The following is a 22,500-nucleotide window of genomic DNA, read 5'->3' as shown; positions in this document are numbered from 1 at the left end:
ATCGGATCGGATGAAAACGGATCTCCCATAGAGGAGAGCGGGGATCTGACAGGTCTGTCCCTGCACACAGAGCGGAGACGGACCTGTCATCTGCCTGATCAGCAGATCGATCCCCGCTGAGCAAAACCAGTGGATGTTACAATGCTAATTTGTCCCCCCAGTAAATAAATAGGATAAAGGATTTTTTTGTGGCAATCCTTAAATACTTTAGTGACTTCTTTGGGTGCATAAATCCCACCTGCTATTTTTCTTTATGCCTTTTTTAAATCTCGATTTTGCTTTTTTTTTTTTTTTGTCTTCCCAGCCTTCTCCTTCTGCTCTGGCATAAAATGAAAAGTTACCTAAAGCTAAGAGTTGTGCAACCCAGAGGGGCAGAGCAATATACCAGTGGTTCTATATCCTCCAGTGAGCTTAGCAAAGAATAGATTTCATAGTGTTTGTAGAAAGCCACCCTTTGATTAACCACTTTAAGACCGGAAGGATTTGCCCCCTTAATGACCTGGCCCTATTTTGGGATTCAGCACTGTGTTACTTTAACGAACAATTGCGTGGTCGTGCGACGCTATATCCAAATAAACTTGATGTCCTTTTTTCCCCACAAATAGAGCTTTCTTTTGGTGGTATTTGATCATCTGTGCGATTTTTTAATTTTTTGCGCTATAAACAAAATAAGAGCGACAATATTGAAAAAAAAACAATATTTTTCACATTCTGCTATATGACATTCTTAAAAAAAAAAAAAAATTTAAAATCAAAATGTTTTAACATTTTAGGCCAATTTGTTTTCTGCTACATATTTTTGGTATAAAAAATCGTAATAAGCGTATTTTAATTGGTTTGCGCAAAAGTTATTGCGTCTACTAACTACAGGAATTATTTATAAAAATATGCACTGTTACTGTAATAGACACTGGCAGGGAAGGGGTTAACCCTATGGGTGATCAATGGGTTAAATGTGAGCCTAGGGGAGTGATTTTAACTGTGGGGGGGCGTGGCTTGTGAAATTACCTTAGAGACATGTGATCCCTTTATAGAAGGATCACATGAGCTCTGTGATCATTTCTGGGAAAAGAACGGTCGGCTGTGTTTACAACAGCCGACCGTCCTTCTCTCTCTCTCAGCGGGGAGTGATTGCGGGTGTCAGTCGGCAATTGGAGCCGTCTGACCCGTGCATCGGCTTCCCCGCTGCCGAGTGGGGGCGGGAGCATGCAGCCGGCGGCGTGCGCTCGCCCCCTAGCTTCCCGCGCGCGACCGACGTAGGTCTAGGAGAGCCATCTTGCCGCAGTAAAAAGGCAGCGGGTGGTTGGGAAGTGGTTAAAAGATAAGTTCAGAAAATGTAAAAAAAGCAATCATATTCACCTAAGTGGTTGCAGCATCGGTCTGGTGTTGCATCTGTCCCCCACCAGCTCTAAGACCAAGAACTGAACAAAGATCGCTGATCGCTCAGTTCTTGGTCTTCAGTGAGCAGAGAGCTGGTGACTGTTAGTCACTGCTCTGTGCACTGCCCTTCAAGCTCTCACTGGAGCACCAGACTGTGCAGGGGATGGGAGCTGCTGGCTCAGGCTCTCAGCAGCTTGCACTTAGTGCACTCCTGTGGTCCCCAGGAGAAATTGGGCCAAAAGATGTTTGGCCATGCTTCTTAAGTGCTAAGCTCTCTCCCAAGAGTTGTACACTGAAATTGACCCAAAGCTATAATGATTTGATCAAGCACTCATGTGTATGCAAACCTACTAAATCCAGACAAGAAAAGAACATGTAGCGGTTTATTCTCTGTACTGTGAAATGGCATCTGATAAAGGTCTTTGTTAGTTTCAGGCCATGTTAACCAAACTTTTACGATGCATAAAAACAGTGTGATATGTTGTAGCAGAACTTTTGCATTTCTTTCTACGTAGAAAAAGTGGTTATGTTTTGCAATATGTTTTTTTTTTTTTTTTTTTACAATTCTTTTTTTCACTAATGTAGGCTGTTTACATAATTGGAAATGAAGTCTTCAATTTTAAGATGGTCTCCTTTGTTGGTGCTACTGAAGGGGCTGCATACACCAATATGGGCGTAGTGGATAGCGAAATCACCCTAACAGTTGGATGCATACAAGTAATCTTTGTCAACAAATTTGTTTCAGCAATATTGGTAAATATGCATTTTTAATTTTAATACATGTTTATGCAGTCAGTTAATTGGTAATGCTATCACTGACATGTTGTGATACATCCAGAAAGTCCACCTTGTTTTCTTTGTCCTGAGTTGTGTAATTCCATGCAGACAGATTTATCGACTCGATTTACATGTGATTACCATACAGCACAAATATTTGCACAGTGTTAACTGCCTCTGCCTATTTTGTAAAATACTTTACGGGAAAATCATGATCTGCTCACATTATTGCAGCCCCAAATGCTGAATGCACTAAAATAAGGTTGTTTTGTTTTTCTTAATTGTACCCAGCCATAACATCACATCCACCTGCCTAGTATTGAGTAGGCCTCGTTTGCCACCAAAACTTCACTTGATCTCTGAAGGTATATTGTGGTATCTGGCAATAACTCAAAATCAGTGTCCATACATGTTCCAATGTCCATACAATCAATCAAATAAAACGGTGAATCCACGTGTCCAAAAGAATCTTGTGCAAAACCTAATTAGTGCTTTCGTGATTAGTGCAATCCCACCACCAGGTGTATTGGTCTCTCACCTCCACTATAGACCCACTGCTGGGTCAATCACAGCGTTGTATATACACAGGGACCTTCAGATAGTAAAGGCTATGGATAGCCTATCACCTCCAGAGGGATTCTCACCGATAGACATAAAAGGGGAACAAAGGAAGAGATCTAGTAAAAGGAATGGTACTCACAAAGGTGGCGCTTCCAAAGCGCATAGCAATCAGCATAAACAGTATCTAGGAAGAGACAGCTTCCAGCACGCAGGCTCTGTCCCCTATACGCGTGACGTCAAAGCCCAACCACAGGCGTTGACTTCCTCAGTAGGGTAAACTTCACTTGATCTCTGAAGGTATGCTGTGGTATCTGGCAATAAGCCTTCAATATCAGATCACTGCCCCCTGCCAGCTTGTCTTTTCATAATACATTCTGGTGCCATCTCTTCTCCATAAAAGTGAAGCACACGCACCAGGCCATCCACATGATGTAAAGAAAATTTGATTTATCAGACCAGGCCATCTTCTTCCATTGCTCCATGGTCCAAGTCTGATGGTCATGTGCCCATTGTAGGCACTTTTGCCTGTGGACCTGGGTCAGCATGGGAACCCTGACCAGTCTGCAGCTACGCAGCCCCATACACAACAAACTGAGATGCACTGTATGTTCTGACACCTTTCTAATGGAAACCGCATTAACTTTTTCAGCAAATTGATCTACTGTAGCTCTTTTGGATCAGACTGCACTGGCCAGCCTTCACTCCTCACATGCATCATAGAGCTAGGCTGCCCACGATCCTGTTGCTGGTTCATGACCATGGGTCCTGTCCATTGCAGACTGTAAACATCCCACAACAGCTGGAGTTTTGGAGTGTTGCTCTGACCCAGTTGTCTAGCTATTACAATTTGGCCCTTGCTCAAATCCCTAAGATTGCCCTTTTTTTTTTTCTGCATTCAACACTTCAACTTCATGGACAACATGTTCACTTGCTGCCTAATACAGTAAATCTTACCCACTTTCAGATGCCATTGTAAGGAGATAATCAATATTATTCCCTTTGCCTGTCCGCAGTCATAGTGTTATGGCTGATCAGTGTTCCACCCTAAAATACATTTTTTAACTAAAAATACCCCTAGGACAATCAGGGCTAGCGCATTTAAGCAACGATAGCCTCTGAACTGTCCCCTGTTTAGCTTACCTGTAACAAGAAAAAGTTACCTTGAAAACTTCTTGTCCAGCGCTGCCATCTGCGTTGTGGGCAGCTGAAGCTGTAGCGTCCCTCTTCGTGTTCTCTTCCGTGATGTCGGAGTCCCAGAATGCCCTGCTTGTCACTTCTAGTGCAGGCACTTCATCCCGCAGCTAGTTCTGTGCATGCCCAGAAGCTGTTCTAATTGATTCAGCAGGGAATGACGCGCCTGAACTGGGAGTGACACCGGTGCAGGCGCAGTGACTCCTGGGATTGATGACGCTCATCTCCCAGGAGTCACTGCAAAGGAGGAAGTGACGTCGGGGGCCGTAGCCGCAGAGGGAGGAAGTGGAAGGAAGGTAAGTTAATTCTCAGAAAAAATAAGGTAAGTGAAACAAAAAAAGAAAAATAACGATCCAATTCTTTTTCAGGTTGTTTTAAGCTAACGGATGGCGCAAAGTTGTAAAATAGGGTGGAACTCCGCTTTAAGTAGCCAGGTACAGTTAATGCATGGCAAATGTGGCATTTAACAGCTGCATCAAGTGCACCTACCTTTACTCTGCTTTTGTGCGGGATTATAATTACTTTTCCCTTTATGCTGTTCACCTAACTCAGCCCTCTAAGAGTCTGAGAATGTTATTTAAGTGTTTATTATGATATATTTATATATGGTGATGTTATTTTACTATATAATGTATATTTTGATCTATTTTGTTTATATTTATCGTTCTCAGAACTTTTCGCATATTAAATATGCAATTGGTTTTATAATTTTTCTATACCATTATATTATTCTAATGTTTTTTTAGAGTTTATTGATGTGTTAATGTTGGTCTATGGTTACGTTTTGTGTCGGAACATGGGAGTTAAACACCTAAATATATGCAGCTAATATTGGTTGTATTTAAAGAAATACTGATAGGTGTTTCCATGTTATGATTAAGCACTTCATGTTTGAAACAGATTAACATCTACTGCTGTCATCCTGTATCTGGGAACTGTATGGCTTTGTTTATGGATTTTATAAAATAAAGTTGCATTCTTCTGTCCATTGGAGTGTGGCCAACCTCCATTACTAGACTATCGAAATTGTGCTGTGCACCTACTCAGGGCTGCTGTTAGAAAACGTGGGGCCCTGTGCAGCCTACATTACAGCCCCCTGCCCCCCCAAATTTTTTTTATTTTTCTAGCATTACTCTTTTCCCCCCTGAAGTGTCTCAGCATATATCCTCTTTATTTCCCCCACCTCCCCCAAATCAAAGAGATGCCAGCTGCAACAAAGGTGGCAATGGTAGCGTCTGGGACCACGGGCACCCCGCAATAGATGCAGGGCAATTGCCTGGGTTCTCATGCTCGCACCCCTACCAGGTGGACTAGTGAAGCCTAGTGCCAGAACTTGTTCTGTTACTGGGCTCCGGGACTCAGCCCGGATTCACAAAACACCAGGATTTTTTTTTTAATCTCAAGAAGGTTACGCAAAAACTGGGATGGTTGGGAGGTATGATATTTTAGCCGAAGAGGGGAGAGGATTTGTGTTTGGGGGGAGATTTGTGCAGATTACACACAAAGTGCATCCAGCAGGAATCCTTGTAGATAACCACTGGCTGGGCGAATAGCCACAGATAGCTTCAGCCACCTCTGACCTGTTATTGATGTGTACTGGGCTTGGCAGCCACAAATAGACACTCACAGGTGGCAAAAACAACTTGGAAAGCCAGTGGGCAGGCCCTGGAGAAAGTTGGTGCTAAGGCCTGGGGGGTTGGGGTGGGATATGGTGGGCAAGGCCTCAAACAGTGTAAGGGGCCCCAAAATGTCTGATGGCTAACCTGCACATGCGCGTCAAAGATGAGCTCCTTCTGTCCCAACTCTTTTACTTCCTTCTTCACAAGACAGACCTACTTTCCTGCTGTTTCTTGCAGCTTACAATCACGGGAGGTGGCCATCTATTTTTAACGACTTTACAAATTCCTGCACATGGACCCTATTCCAATATTCAGGGCATGTCATGTCATGCTCCTAAAAAACATGTATTCAAATTACTGCAACCTGTTCCAGCACTGTAATAGACAGTGCTGGAACAGGTTGTATTGAAACTTCTGAGCATCAAGTGGTGAGCCTTGGGGTCTCTCTCTCTCTGTAGGGGTCCTAAAGCAGGTAACACTGAGGCGCGCTGTGGCGCTGGGGGTCTAAAGAAAAAAAAAAAAAGTTTTATTTTTTTTTGCAAATTATTTTTTTCCGGCAAGTGTCTGGAATAATCATGGACCCTGCCACACAGGTACCCCCACCTGATCCCCTCGAGGTGGCCGCAGGACCCTCCAGTTCACAGAATATTGATGCATTTACAGCAGTTTTGGAGTCTTTGGTATCCCGGGTGGAGATGGCCTGTCAGGGACGGGGGTCAAGAAAGCGACCCCCGCCTACCCCTATTTCATCTGATACTTCAGATTCAGATTCTGAGATGGTCATTGCAGCTGCAGGTCCCTCTGCAGGGGCTGTTGTCTCAGGTAAAGTTCCCTCAGACAGTGAGGAGGACGTTCCTGCCTCCGCCATAGCACAAGAAGAAGCATTGGTGGACGCACTAGTTGTGTCGATCCGGGAAACCTTAAGACTTGAGGTTTTTCCGGCAGAGGTAACCGAGATGGAAATTCCCTTTGGTACTAGTAAACCTACCAAGACGGCGAAAGTTTTTCCCTTACCCAAATGTTTTGGTAATAAGATTAAAGAGGAATGGGATCATCCAAAACGTACCCTTACTGTTTCCAAGCGCATTGCTAGACGCTATCCGTTTGAGGAATCCCTCATTAAGAAATGGACAGTACCACCAGTGGTGGATCCACCTATTTCCAGACTGAATAAAGCCACTATTATCCCGTTGGAGGACGCTCCGTCCTTTAAGGATCCGGTGGATCGGAAAATGGAAGCGGAGTCCCGCACTATTTTTTCCCTGATAGGGTCAGCCTTTAGACCAGTGATTGTCATTGGTTTAGTTTCACAAACATTAACGGAATGGGCAAAATTGTTATGCCATGACCTAAAGGGGAAAGGTATCCCCCAGGCAGCATCTGATTTGATGGAACAAATTATACAAGGACTGCAGTTCGTCTGTGACGCAGCCCTGGATGCCACCCCCTTGTTAGGGCATGCATCGATGTCAGCGGTAGTCCTCAAACGTGTGCTGTGGTTAAAATGCTGGTCGGCGGATCTAGGTTCCAAAAAAGCCTTGGCGAATCTCCCCTTTCAGGGGAATCGCCTATTTGGGGCCACCCTAGATGAGATCATTAAGGATGTCACTGGGGGCAAGAGCACTTTTTTGCCGCAGGCCACTAAAGCTAAAGGACCTCGTAACAAGCGTGGACCTTTCTTTGCCGCTCATAAAGGGTTCGTTCGCTCCGCTGGGGCGAGCGGGAAAGGCAAAGCCCCTCTAGGAGGGTTCAAGAGGCGCTGGTCGGGCAAACAAAAGGCAGACTCAGCCAAACCTGAAGTTAAGGCTAATACAGCCTGAAGGTGCGCCCCCACCCGGCTTAGGGGTGGGGGGACGTCTTCACCGGTGTTCAGATCTAGGGCTTTCCTGAATCCCGGACTAAGGGGTTCAGGAGATCATACGATCAGGATACAAGATCGAGTGTCGATCACTGCTACCGGTGTGATTCTTACCTTCCAACATTTAGGTGCTACAGGGAGCGGTAGTTCCCATTCCCTGAACAGATCATTTTCTTTACCTTTTCCAAAGATCATTTTCAGTTCCCTCCAGGAATCGGATCCGGTTGAGCAAGCGGACCAAGGAGCCTCCAGTCTGGTGACTTCGGTCTCTAATGCTCAACCAGGAGAAATCATCACTCCTGATAGGAATCAAGTTTCTGATAAATGTGTGGGAACAGAGAGCGATCAGACTTTGTCGGATTGCCTGGACCAAGCAGCTCTAGGGCAGCCTGGTTCGGATCCAGTCAGACAATATCAGGGTGATGACTTAGGTCGATCACCAAGGATTTCACCATCTGTGTCTTCATCAGAGCATCCCGGAGGTGGATCTGTTGGCATATCGGCTCAACAGGAAGGCGCAGAGGTTGGTAACGTGCGCCCGCGATCCTCTAGCGGACGCAGCAGACGCGCTGAACGACCTGTAAAGGCAGTGTCAGCTACTATATGTCTTCCCTCCCCTCAGATTGCTGCTGAGATTTCTCCGCAGGATAGAGATGGAGGGAACTCCAGTTATCCTGGAAATTCTAGGCTAGCCTCGTCAAGCCGGTCAGGCCGACTTGGACATGCTAGTCGCGAACGCTCCTTGGAGACTTCCTCTCAGAGAGGATCTGCGGTCTCAAGGACCGATCTTCCATCGTGCTTTACAGTCGCTGGTTTTAATGGCCTGGCCATTGAGACCCAGGTACTGAAGGACAGAGGGTTGTCAGCTTCAGTTATTCCTACTCTAATTAAAGCAAGGAAAGCGACTTCCAGCAAAGTCTATTATCGCACATGGAAGACTTATATCGCGTGGTGTGAATCTTTGGGATTTCCCCCACGTACCTATTCGGTGACCCGAATCTTGGCTTTTCTGCAAAAGGGGGTTGAGCAGAAACTATCCTTGAGCACTATCAAGGGTCAGGTTTCAGCATTAGCAATCTTCTTTCAGAAGCCTTTGGCTACTCATTCCTTGGTGCGGAATTTCATCCAGGGGGTGCGGCACTTGGCTCCGCCAGTCCGCGCGCCCTTACCGCCCTGGGATCTTAATTTGGTTTTGTCGGTTCTGCAGAAACCTTCCTTTGAAAATATCAGGGAGATTCCCTTGCTTACTTTATCCCAGAAGGTGGCCTTCTTGGTGGCTATCACTTCTGCACGCAGGGTGTCAGAACTGGCTGCATTATCATGCCTATCCCCATATCTAGTGGTTCATAGGGATAAGGTAGTTCTTCATCCGAAGCCATCCTTTCTTCCTAAAGTGGTTTCAGACTTTCATCTGAATGAAGATATTGTGCTACCTTCCTTGTGTCCTCAGCCCAATCATCCTCGGGAATATGCATTGCATTCCTTGGATGTGGTTCGGGCAATCAGGGTATACCTGAAGGCTACGGAATCGTTCCTTAAGACGGATTCACTTTTTGTGATCACGGATGGCCCCAGAAGGGGGTTGCCTGCATCTGCCACGACTATCTCCAAATGGATTAGACAGACGGTGGTACAGGCTTATTCGATTAGGGGTCGGAATCCTCCGTTCCCTGTTAAGGCGCACTCCACTCGAGCGCTCAATACTTCCTGGGCCTACCGCCATCAGGCGTCAGTGGTCCAGGTGTGCAAGGCGGCCACCTAGTCGTCGGTGCATACCTTTACAAAATTTTATAAAGTTGATGTGATGGCATCGGCGGATGCCTCATTTGGCCGCAAGGTTTTGCAGGCCGCAATTTGAGGAGACCGGTGGTCTACCTCGAGGGTTTTTTTCAGTTTGGAATTTCAGTTGAGTCTCATCCTTTGATTGATGAGCCTTTAAAACTTCTAGTTGGCACCGGTTGGGCCTTCTAGATTGGATTTTGATTTCCATTTTCCCACCCCTCATTTGTGGTACTGCTTTGGGACGTCCCGAGTTGATATTAATCAAGGAGGACTACGTCTGTCAATGAGCGACAGAGAAAAATGGATTTTTGTAAAATCTTACCGTAAAATCCTTTTCTCTTAAGCTCATTGACAGACGTAGTACCCGCCCCTCTGTTTTTGAGTTGGGTTGGGTTAAATTCTCTAAACACTGCTTTGTGACATAACGGATTTGCTGTAGCAGAGAGAGAGAGGATATACCCTCTGGGACTGCCCTTAAGGTGTGGCCAGAACGTTTTCTTTCCTGTCTAGTCCTACTCCTGTAGAGGGCAGTATAACCCGAGTTGATATTAATCAAGGAGGACTACGTCTGTCAATGAGCTTAAGAGAAAAGGATTTTATGGTAAGATTTTACAAAAATCCATTTTTTTATTGTTTTATTTTTTGAGGTGGGATTTTGATAACTTTTTAGTATAGAGTGTAGAAAGGGAATACCGTGCTTGGGTGCAATACTTGTGTGCTTGGTGCACTATAAACAGTTTTTTCTCTTACGTCCTCCGACAGTCGACGCCCACTCATACAGTCTTCACCAATGGGGTATTGACTTCCTCTCCACAGGAGTAGCTAGGCATAAGACTTGTTAAAAAACAAAGCATTTACATAGACACACCCATGGGGGCTGTCCCACTGGTCCAATACCCCCCTGCAATCAGCCATCCCAACTCAGTTTGTCTTCTGCCTAGTTAAGGAGTAGATAGGCTTCCCTGTGCTGGGGCTACAGTCTGTCTTCTTCTATTTTATGATTGTTATTTTCTGCAAATGTCATTTTTTCTTTGCATTACTAGCTGTTTATTTTGTCAGCGTTAGATAGTCGGATCTTCGAATGAAGGCGGCGTTTGCGGAGCTGGGAGTCGGACTGGTCGCCCTGGTTCTCCAGGACAGAGGGTCAGATGGAATCCCAGCCCGCCATCGAGTGTTTAGCAGGCTATGTGTTCGCCCTGGCCTCGCAAACGACCCATCCCTGTCCTCAGGGATGCAGCCTGTGAGGTGGCTACCTCACCCGGACGCCTCATCCACGGTTATCCGTGCATTATTTGGCGTCCTGCGTTTTTGGCTGACAGCACCCCTGCCATCTGAGGGCGGGCGGTTTCCCGTCGATGAGAGGCACCCCACGCCATCGGGTACAGGTAAGCACATTGTGTGGGGCCTCTGTCTGGGGCTGGCAGTCCTGTGTGTCTGTGTTATCCCCTCATGTCTGTGCGTTTTTGGGCTCCCTGATCCCGATCCCTGTGGGGGTTTTCTGTCAGTCAGTGCGCTGTGTGGTTTTCTGGGGTCCCTCTCCTGTGTCACTTTAGGGTGCTTTGGAGGTACAGACACATGTGGCGACCACTGCGGGGTTAAAACAGGTGTGGGCAGCATGTCTGGCTTCACTATGGACGCTTATACAGAATGTATATGGTGTGTTTTTGGCGCCTTGCGGCGCCATCTTGTGTGTGGCAAAACATTCGTTCTGAGCACATGTCGGCGGCCATTTTACCGAAGCCTCCCATTACTTTCTATTGGCAACCATTTTTCTTTAGCCTAAAGTCTCAGTTCAGTCTATTGCGGTGACATCACTTCCTCCTTTCTCTCAGAAGAACTTGGCTGCGGTGGTAACACTCCTGTGGGGTCTGTCTGCTGTCCTTTTTTCCTTGTGCAATCCTTCTGGCTGTCAGTTTATCCTGCTTAGGGGTCTGTGTTCACAGTTAGTGTAGCAGTGCGCTGTGGGGGTCCACGGCGCGCTTAAAGGGCCCTGACTACTTTGTCTGCTGCAGTGGCGGCTTTGGTGTCAAAGGTGGATATTCTCATGACTGAACGTGCGGATAGAAAAAGGCCTGGGATTTCCTTTTCTTCTGATTCTGAATCTGACTTGGTTGCCGTGGGTGGCGTGCCCCTTTCAGGGTCTCGCTCTTCTCTGTCTGAGGGGGAGGCGGAGGTTGCAGGGGTGGATGATTCCGCCCTTGGGACGCCCGAGGAACGTGCAGCTATGGATGCGCTGATTTCTGCCATTAAAGAAACACTCCATTTAGAGGATGAGCCTAATCCTCCGGGCATTGTGTCCTCTTTTGGTACACACAGGACCCGCAAGGCGGCGCAGGTCTTCCCTTGCCCCGCTAAGTTCCATGCTACAGTGAATGAGCAATGGCGCAGTTTAAAACGCACTTTTGTGGTGCCGAAGAGGTTTCAACTTCTTTACCCTTTCGCGTCTCCTTCAGATTTGCGCTGGTGTGTGGCTCCTCAAGTGGATCACACCGTGGCCAGATTGAACAAGGCTACTCTGGTTCCCACCGAAGATCACCCAGTATTTAGGGATTCTACGGATAGGAGGATGGAATCACTTGCCCGCCATGCTTACATGGTGGCGGGTTCCATGCTGAAACCTATTTTCGCCTCTGTCATGGCAGCTCAGGCTGTGGCGGATTGGACCAAGGTGCTAAGACGCACCCTCGTGGCTGATTCTGCTCACCCTACTACCGTGGCGATGGTGGACCAGATTTATCAGAGGGTCATGTATTTGTGGAATGCTGCCTTGAATGAGGCCCCATTAGCTGCGCGCCTGTCTAGTATCGCAGTGCTTAACCGTCGCCTGATATGGTTGAAAAGCTGGTCGGCTGACCAGACTTCAAGGAAAACGGTGGCTGACATCCCCTATGCGGGGTCTCGCCTTTTTGGTGAATCCCTGGATGAATTGGTGAAAGGGGTCACTGGGGGCAAGAGAACTCTGTTGCCCCAGAACCGTAAGTTTTTCCGCGGTAAGCGGGGCCCTTCCTTTAAACCAAATCAGGGGTCCTTTCGTGCCTTCAAGACACAAAACAAGGGGAAACCTTTCAAGGGCCAAAGTGGCCAGAGAAAGCCCTGGGCGGGCAACCCTAAATCCGGCCTCGCCGGTGCGGCGGCTCAGTCCGCCTCTGCCATTTCAGGGGTGGGGTGACGTTTGCGCGGTTTCCTCCAACCTTGGCTGCTCCGAATTCCGGACAGGTGGGTTTAGGAAATCATTCGATCAGGATACAAGATCGAATTCCTTTCACGGTCGGCGGACAGATTCTTTCCCTAAAATCTTCATTTGACCCCAGGGCGGTTACAAGACCTGCATCAAGCGGTACAGGATCTCCTCGCCCAGGGGGTAATCTTCCCGGTGCCTCATCGGGACAGATTTCGGGGGTTTTACTCAAATCTGTTCACTGTGCCCAGAAAGGAGGGCAAGGTGCATCCGATTCTGGACTTAAAAGCTCTGAACCGCTTTGTGCGCCTTTCGAAAGTTCCGCATGGAATCGCTCCGCTCGGTTGTGGCCTCCCTGAGTCCGGGAGAATTCCTGGCCTCTATCGATCTGAAGGATGCGTATCTACACATCCCCATTTTCGAGGGCCATCAGAGGTACCTCAGATTCGCTATCGCGGAGGAACATTATCAGTTTGTGGCGTAACCTTTCGGTCTCGCTTCGGCTCCAAGGGTCTTTACCAAAGTGTTGGCGCCTGTTGCGGGCACAGGGCATTGCGGTCTTGGGATATCTGGATGATCTCCTGTTAAGATCGAGTGTCAGTCAGAGCCTGTTGCGCGATCTGTCCACTACGGTCCAGACGCTACAGGAGTTCGGATGGACCATCAATGTTCAGAAGTCGACCTTGTCTCCTTCGGTTCGTCTCCCGTATTTGGGGATGGTTCTGGCCGGAGGACAAGCTCCGGACCCTGCAGTCCAAGGTCAGGTCCCTCAGGGACAACGAATCCTCATCACTCAGGACCTGTATGCGGTCCCTGGGGTTGATGGTGTCAGCCTTCGAGGCGATACCATTTGCACAGTTTCACACGCGAGCTCTCCAGGCGGAGATCCTGGCCAGGTGGGACAAACTACCTTATTCCTTGGACCTGAGAGTGTCTCTGAGTCTCCAAACCAGAATGGATCTCTTGTGGTGGCTTCAGTCCCCGGCTGTGTCGGAAGGGAAATCCTTCCGGCCGTTACTGTGGACGGTGATTACCACGGATGCCAGCCTGTCGGGCTGGGGTGGCGTCCTGGGCAACCTGTCTGCCCAGGGCACTTGGTTGGAGGAGGAATCCTCCTTTCCAATCAACATATTGGAATTGAGAGCGATCAGGCTGTGCCTGCTCCGTTGGTCGGATCGTCTTCAGGGCCGTCCTGTATGGTTGCAGACAGACAACGCCACTGCGGTGGCTTACATCAACCACCAAGGGGGCACCAGGAGTGCCCGGGCGGCCCAGGAAGTGATCAGAATTCGGTCTTGGGCCGAGACTCATGTCCCGGCGATTTCGGCAGTTCACATTCCGGATGTAGAGAATTGGCAGGCCGATTATCTGAGCCGCCAGACCCTGGACCAGGGGGAATGGTCCCTGCACCCGGAGTTGTTTTAAATGCTGTGTGCGAAATGAGGATCCCCGGATGTGGATCTGTTCTCGTCTCGGCTAAACAAAAAAGTGGAAAGGTTCATGGCAAGAACGCGCGATCCTCTGGCAGGCGCCTTGGATGTGCTGGTGGTGCCTTGGTGTCAGTATCACCTGATATATGCCTTTCCTACGATTCAGTTGTTGTCCAGGTTCCTTCGCAGATTAGTCTCGGAACCAACATTGGTGATTCTGGTGGCGCCGGACTGGGCGCGCCGGTCCTGGTACGCGAACATCGTTCATCTGGCCGTCGAGCCTCCATGGCGGCTTCCAATACGGGAAGATCTTCTGTCTCAGGGACCTATCTTCCATCCTGCTTTACAGTCGCTGGCTTTAACGGCATGGCTGTTGAAAGCCAGGTCCTGAGAGACAGGGGTCTCTCCTCAGAGGTCATTCCTACTTTAATCAAGGCTAGAAAAGCCTCGTCTGGTAAGATTTATTACCGTACATGGAAAGCTTATTTTGCCTGGTGTGAGTCCAGGGGCTTCTCTCCTCATTCATACTCGGTGGTGAGAGTGTTGGCTTTCCTTCAGTCTGGTGTGGACCAGCGCCTTGCGTTGGCCACGATTAAGGGCCAGGTATCTGCACTGGCTGTCCTTTTCCAGCGCCCTGTGGCATCTAATTATTTGATTCGCACCTTCATTCAAGGTGTGCGTCACTTGGCCCCTCCTAGAATGGAGCCCTTACCTCCATGGGACTTGCACTTGGTTCTGTCCGTGTTACAACGTTCCCCGTTTGAAACATCAGGCAAATCTCGTTACCTCTGCTGTCAAAAAAGGTTGCCTTTTTGGTGGCGATCACTTCTGCTCGCAGAGTGTCGGAGTTAGTGGCGTTGTCTTGCCGCTCCCCTTACCTGGTGGTTCATAGGGATAAGGTGGTCTTGCGACCTAACCCATCCTTTCTTCCAAAGGTGGTTTTCGGATTTTCACCTTAATGAGGACATTGTTTTACCTTCGCTCTGTGCGAATCCTAAGGAGGTTGCCTTGCATTCTTTGGATGTTGTCAGGGCGATCAGGGTTTACCTGTCGTCGACTGAATCCTTTCGAAAATCTGATTTTCTTTGTCCTTCCTGAGGGACCTCGGAAGGGTATGGCTGCGCCTGCGGCGACCATTTCAAAATGGATCAGACAGACAATTGTACAGGCCTATACGTTGAAGGAACGGGTACCGCCCTTCCCTGTAAAGGCGCACTCTACCAGAGCGGTGAGTACGTCCTGGGCCTTCCGGCATCAGGCCTCGGTGGCCCAGGTGTGCAAGGCTGCGACTTGGTCGTCAGTGCACACCTTTTTCAAATTCTACAGAATTGATGTTCTGGCATCAGCTGATGCCTCCTTTGGCCGCAAAGTTCTCTGTGCGGCAGTACCGTAGGGGACCCTGGTTTTGTTGCGGGTTCCTGGCTGTTGGGGTTGTTTACCCCCTTGGTTATTTGCTTTCCTGGGTTGTTGCTCCTGTTGAGCCTTTTTGTTATTCAGAAGGTTACCTTGCTGTTCATGTAAGGTTCCTTTCTCTGATGTGGGTACTGCGTTGCCTTTTCTGATGGTTGCGTTTCCTACACCTCATGTCTACACTGCTTTGGGACATCCCCATTGGTGAAGACTGTATGAGTGGGTGGCGACTGTTGGAGGACGTAAGAGAGTCCTCCGACAGTCGCTGCCCCGCCCTTCTTTTGGGGTTCTTATACACTTAACTGCTTGCTACCAAACTGAGCTGGGATGGCTGATTGCAGGGGGTATTGGACCAGTGGGACAGCCCCCATGGGTGTGTCTATGTAAATGCTTTGTTTTTTAACAAGTCTTATGCCTAGCCACTCCTGTGGAGAGGAAGTCAATACCCCATTGGTGAAGACTGTATGAGTGGGCGGCGACTGTCGGAGGACTCAGAGAAAGGGATTTTACGGTAAGATTTTACAAAAATTCCGTTATTCTAGTTTATTTATTAATAAAGAACAAATTAATAAAGCCAAAAAAAAAAAAAGAAAACCCCTGCTGATGTAGCAGGAATAGCGCCTTAGATGCACAAGGGGGTACAGCAATTATGCCCTTAATATTGAAGAAAAGGAGTAAGGAAACTGGCATACACACCACACAGGGATGCCTGTATATCTCACCCACTCGGCGCTAAGGTGCTCAGTGCTATAATAAATAGCTTACATAAATACAGTGGTAAATACCATAAATATCACAATCCGATTAAAGGTATATAAAATGTATAAAATGATATAAAATCACAAATCCATCTAAAAACCTTTCGGATATCAGCAGCCGTTCTACATAAAAACAATAATAAAATGGTGTGTACATCTAATAAAAAATAAAATAAAAATGTAAACACTATATAACTGATCACATAGTCCATAATGCGTCATATTCATTTCCATAAAAGAACAGTCCAGCCTGCTGAAAACATCTTTGGTGATAATATCCTATATAAGGTTCACGTGCTCTATATAAATAGTCGTGCACCTTCACCACACCGGCATGCCCCCCAAGCAGTGCTCACGTACCTCACTGAGGGGGATATACGGCCAAACAAGATGTATGCACAGGAGGATAAATCTCTCTGACACAGCTCAGGATCTCCGCAAAGCTGATGGCTGGATCACTCCACAAATGTTATGTGATATGCAAATGAAAATAATGCACTCATAGCGTAATTCCATCAACACACTTGCATTTATTAAAGCTAATCCAACAAAAAATGCACTCACAAACAAGATTAAAAGAAAAGCATCCAATAATTGACCAATAATCCCGATCCGGGCTACCTGTATGGCTCCTGCCGTCCCGTTGTGGATACGAAGCCGCGGCTAACACCGCCGTAGGACTTCCAGGTTTGGCGTGACGTCAGACGTCCGGATCGTCACGTTGCTATGGTCACCGTGTGTTGATGCTCTACGCGTTTCGTCATTGGCTGACTTCAACGGAGGGCCTCGCATTTTATATAGTGTGGGGCGTGGACTTCACCCCAGTGCCGTGATTGGCTAAAGGCACCCTGCCTTTGGCCAATCACAGACATTGTGCTGTTGGCCAAAGCATACAGGTCAAGGTGCATGCTTTAGCCAAGCACAAGCATTGTATTAAGATGGGCGAATTTACCGCGAACAGCCTCGTTTGTTCATTGTACTACGAACAAACGAACAGCGGATGTTCGACTTGAACTTGCATTCAACTCGAAGCTCATCCCTTAACAGCAGTGAGGCTTCTGCCTGGTCATCTATAGACCTACAACTATCGGTGGTTGTCACCTATTAAGATGATAGGGAACCCTGTCCTAGAAATTGTTCCTGTTTTTATGCCGAAACTTGCAAAACAGCTACCTCTTGGTCTTGGTTAGGCCTTGTAAATCCTCTGCCCAACACCTTGCCTTTGCACTATTTGTACATTCCCTTTTTGCAAGCATTTACTCTTCTTCATCGCCATTCCAATTTGCTGTGCCCCTCTGGGACCTTTCTCAGGTGCTCTTGCCCATGTAGAGCCTTTCCTTTATGCTCCAAAAATGATTCCTTATAAGGGCCTCTGTAAAAATAGGACCTTCTTCTCTCCGTTAACCCTAACAGCTATAGTTCTGCCTTTGCTCCATTTGTGTTCTCCCTGAGGACTTCCTCCTTTCCTAATGCTACATGGGTATGAGTTATCCCAGACGCCAGTCCTACCTGCTTTCCAGAGACTCTTTATTGCTTTCTATAGGAATGTCATTTTCCCTCATGTCCTGCCTTGAAAGAATGTCAAACATTCATGATTTGCATTATGGGTGGGTACAAGGCTGTCTTCCATGACTGCCTGTGGGCCTGTTGCTAGAATTTTGGCTAATTGTTGGGGATTGTACCATGGTTTAAGCATCAAATCCTGTGTCCTTTATTGTATAATTGAGAAAAAAGGAATTTTACATACCTGTAAATGTCATATTTTGGAATACAGTGCTTGCTATAAAAAAACAGAGTCAGTGTATGTGGGGGGTGTTCCCAGTAAAGCTTTTTCCCGTGTTAAATCACCTGAAGGTAGCAGCTTCTAACCCATGACCTAAGAATCAACTCCTGTGTCCTGTACTGTGCTCCCAAGATATGGAATTTACAGATACAAATTAAAAATTCCTGTTTTTCAAATTGCCTGAAATGCAGCCATTCTAACTTTTTTGTGTTTGCTTCTAGGCTTTTGTGAATAACTTTCAAGCAGCTAAGGAGGCATTAACGGATGCAACTGTACATGCTGCAGAAAAAGCAGCGAGTGGTGTGAAAGAGCTGGCTCAGCAGAGTTTTCGACTTCGCTTGGACATTAACATTAAAGCCCCTGTAGTGATTGTACCCCAGTCTTCTACATCCTCTGATGTTTTGGTGGCAGATTTAGGTCTCATTACAATTAAAAACACTTTCTCTTTGGTAACACTCAAAATTCGAAGTAATCTTCCTCCAGTGGTTGACTGTATGACAGTCAAACTGAGTAACCTGAAGTTATATAGGTAGGCAATGAAAATATCGGTAAATCTTTATTTTTAATAAGGTTAAAAATCATCAGCCTTTATGTATGAAAACTGGGAAACATTCTGAAGATATCCAGAAAGATTATAACAATACTTAGCAAGGATGATGTATGTGGCATATGTGTAAAGCTTTGCTTACAGATAAACTGTGGTAGTAATGAAATCTGTTTTGTATAAGTTACCTAATTAAAGTGGACCTTCACCCTAAACAAAAATATTTTTCCCCTGCCTACTCCTAACTCCCTATCTTAAGTTTTTTTTTTCAGCTTTTTGTCCTGCAAGGTGGGAATGATGTTGCCCGCCTGAATTCCGTGTATGTATAGATGTGCCGCAGGGCTTTGGGTCCCATTAGAGCCCTGCAGCACATTTGGGCACATGTGGGCTTTCTCACGAATGCACAAAGACAGTGGTTATAGAAGTCCCAAACCTCAGCATTTCTGCACAAGTGTGGAAAATCCCCACCTATACAGAGATGAAGGGCTGCTGTTAGAAATCATAGGGCCCTGCACAGTCTACCTGACAGGGCCCAGACCCCCCCCCCCCCAAAATATTATTATATTATAAGTGGACACAATCACAACAAAATTCCTTCTAAAGCTCTGTGTATAAATGCGGTATTGGGGCTCATTTACATGGGCGCCATAACTTGTACAATGTAAATCAGTGGTTTACGTAGCTGGAGCTGTGGCAGCTATATTAAAAACAGCTACAGGTCCTAATTTGTTAGGCATAAGGGTGCAGGTGTACGATGCTGTGGGAGATCTAGATAGAAAAGCAAGAAGTCACCAGCACCACTGTCATATTTGTTTTGCTTGTTTATTGAAAGCCGCATCATATAGGCCAGAGTAGCTTACATTTGAAAACCTCTTAGGGTCCTTCCCTTAAGGCGACAGAGTGACTATGTTTCCTTGAGGAAGGGACCCTACGAGGCCCCAAAACATTAGATGATCTGACTGTAATACTGCTTTGACATTTAATGGGTGAAACAAACACAACATGACAGACAGGGACATTTTTATATCTATAAAAACATTTTAGTGGTTTACTTGTAAACTCAGTAAATGGCAGATGAAAATAGAAATCCACATTGATATATTTTTTAGTATGTATAAATAACATACCTTAGAGTGACCTAATTTTTTTTCTTCCATAGAACAGTTTTTGAAAAAGGTTCATTACTATCAGAAATAGAACTCCTACAGCCTCTAAATATGGACATCACAATTGAGCGCAATTTGGCTGCTGCCTGGTACAATGACATTCCTGATATTAAAATCGTTGGACATCTCAAACCCATGAGTGTAAGTTTTATTCACTGCAATTTGTGGATAAAAGAGGGAGCATGAAACTCGTCTATTCCTGAATTTAATTAAATAACACTTGTTAAATATTGAAAGTGCTCGAAGTTGACAGATATTTAAAAAAACGACCTCTGTATGAATATATTGGATAATTCTATTTCTGTCTCATGGTATGAATTTTTGATTGCAGAATCCACGTGTATATTTTAAATCAATATGATATATATATAAATATATATATATATTATTATTTTTTTTTAAATGCTGTCGATTTCAGCACATAATGTTTGCATGTATATTTATTTTTTAATCCTGTGGCTGGTTTTAATTTCTCCTGTGAAATTTACCCATTCCTGTTCCCTTTCTTCAAGTGGCTCTTTCCCATTACAGAGACTTATGGAGGCACCATTGCTTGTGTGCTCCTAGTTGACTCTATGTATGTGTTACCTTGCATCCACAGAAGCAGAGTGCCCCAGTGGCATGCTACTCCCATGCTCTTTGATTAACAGCTGGAGTCTTTCCTGTCCCTAGTGTACTGTGCATGTATAGGGCACAGTGTGCATGTTCCACTACCTAGAAGTTCAAAGAAGGAAAAGATGGTGGTTAAAAGGGAAGTGTTTAGGTTTACATACAAGCAAACAATGTAATAGGGAAGGATATTCTCTGAAATATTGCCTGTGCCATGCGCAACACAGGAAAGATAGGGGAGATTAGAGAACTGAATGCATGGGTAAAATACCTGGTATAAGAGGGAAGCTTTTGGGTTGGCTATTAATACTCCTGGCTATTCTCTCTTTCGTAAAGACAGGGTAAAATGGAGGGGTGGTGGTGTTTGTCTCTGTGATCCCAAAGCGAAAATGAAAGAGGACCTAGTTGATGGAGAGTGTGGTGATCCTGAAGCATTATGGGTGGAACTGTACATGGGTGTGCGTGCTACAAAGGTTATCATTGGAATTTTTTATAGACCTCCCAGTGTTAGAGGAGGTGGAGACTCCGCTCCTTGCACAGATGGAAAGGGCTGCAAGGGCTAGGACAGTGATAATAATGGGGGGTTTTAACTACCAAGAAATTGACTGGAGTAATGGCATTGCTGGAACAGTTAAATTGGAAAAAAATGTAAAAACCTATTCCAAGACAATTTTATGGTCCAGTTTGAGGCCCCCCTAGGAATGGTGCTCTGCTGAACCTGGTAATCTCAAAATATGCAGAGCTTATTATCAATGCTCATATAAAAGAACATCTGGGTAGCAGTGACCATAACATAATTTAATTTAATGTTCGCTGTAAGCAAGAAGCTCATACTGGAGATATAAATACACTTAACTTTAAGAGAGCAAATTTTCCAAGGATGAGGGGTGCTCTCCAAGACTAATGCCTCGTACACACGCAACGATTATCGGCCGACCGATCATCCGACTTTTGTCCAGAGTGGTGTTTTGTTGGTTGGAATGTGCCTAGACTGCACACGAATTTTCTCGGCCAACAAAAATCTACTTCAGAAGTGATGTCATGTGCTGGTTTACTTTCCATGTGTTTTTTCTTCTCTGAGCATGCCCAGTCTTGCTCATCAGATTTTTGTCTGCTGAAATCTGTACTGACTGACGGAAAATCGGCCGTTGTGTTGACGGCCAGCAAAAATTTTATAGCCTGCACACCAGATTTTTTTCGGCCGAAAGGTCGGAGTCGGTTGTCGGAAGCATCATACTAACAAGCCGAAAATCGGCCGATTGGGCGTTGGCCTAAAATTCCCGGGCCAATAATCGATGCGTGTGTACGGAGCTTTAGACTAGGAGAGAATATTGGCATCGATGAACACAGGACAGAAATAGGAATTCTTCAAAAAGGCTGTATGCAAAGTATATTCCCATGAGCAATAGGTTTTAAAGGCTAATAATAAAACCCATGTGGCTCACATTCAAAGTAAAAAAGCTATAAATAATAACAAAAGAGCTTTTTAAAAAATGAAAGAACAATATCATCGTTTATGTTACAAAGAATATAACCGAATATGTAAAAAGGAAATCAAGGATACAAAAATTCAAAACGAACGACAGATTGCAAAAGATAGTAGGACAAACTCCAAAAAAAACTTCAAATATATTAATAGTACAAAGGTCAGGTCTATATTTAGACAGAAAAAAAGGTGGATAAAGCACCTGGACCAGATGGCATCCACCCACGAATCCTAAAAGAATGAGCTCTGTCATTTCAAAGCCTTTGTTTCTAATTTATAGGGACTCTTTAATGACTGGAATTGTACCACTGCATGGGCGTTGGGCCATTATGGTGCCTATATTTAAAAAGGGATCGAAGTCTTTACCAAGTAACTATAGATCTCTTAGTTACCTTCTATAGTTAGAAAGATACTGGAGAGTTTAATAAAAGACCACACAGATAAGTTCCACACACACGGCTAATGTTCAAGGTAAAGTCTACAGGCTTGGAAAGATCCGTTTTTGTAAATGGATAGAAAACATGCTAACAGACAGAAATCAGAGAGTAGCGGGTTAATGATTCTTACTCTGAATGGTCTAAGATTATTAATGGTGTATTCCAAGGTTCACTGTTGGGACCCTTCCTTTTTAATATATTTATAAATGATATAGGGTCAGGGATTTGAAGTACAATTTCAGTCTTTGCAGATGACACCAAGCTATGCAGTGGAATAACTTCCTTACGGGATGTCTCCTACTTACAAGCCAACCTCAGTGCACTGTTTATTGGGCAACTATGAGGCAAATGAGGTTTAATAATAATAAAAGGAAAGTAATGGAAATAATGGAAAGCTATGCGCTTGAGGGCTAAGAATATGCATGCGTCATACATTCTAAGCGGAGTACAACTTGAGAGAATGCATAGTGGAGAAGGATCTGGGGGTTTTAGTTGATTATAAGCTTAATAGCATGCAATGCCATGCTGCGG

General features: G+C 45.7%; 1 protein-coding gene across 1 annotated transcript in view; it reads left to right on the top strand.

Moving 5' to 3' along the window:
- Window positions 1–22,500, top strand: part of VPS13A (vacuolar protein sorting 13 homolog A) — a 427,491-nt gene that overhangs the window by 174,426 nt on the left and 230,565 nt on the right. Inside the window, exons 32-34 of the mRNA XM_082266808.1 lie at window positions 1,966–2,133; window positions 17,949–18,256; window positions 19,431–19,578. Coding sequence (XP_082122934.1) covers window positions 1,966–2,133; window positions 17,949–18,256; window positions 19,431–19,578 — 624 coding nt within the window. The remainder of the gene's footprint in view (window positions 1–1,965; window positions 2,134–17,948; window positions 18,257–19,430; window positions 19,579–22,500) is intronic.

Source organism: Pelophylax lessonae (genome assembly GCF_965119305.1).
Source record: "Pelophylax lessonae genome assembly, chromosome: 1".
NCBI classification, from domain to species: Eukaryota; Metazoa; Chordata; class Amphibia; order Anura; family Ranidae; genus Pelophylax; species Pelophylax lessonae.
Note: the sequence above shows the minus strand (reverse complement) of the source record. Positions and strands in the feature narration are given on the sequence as shown.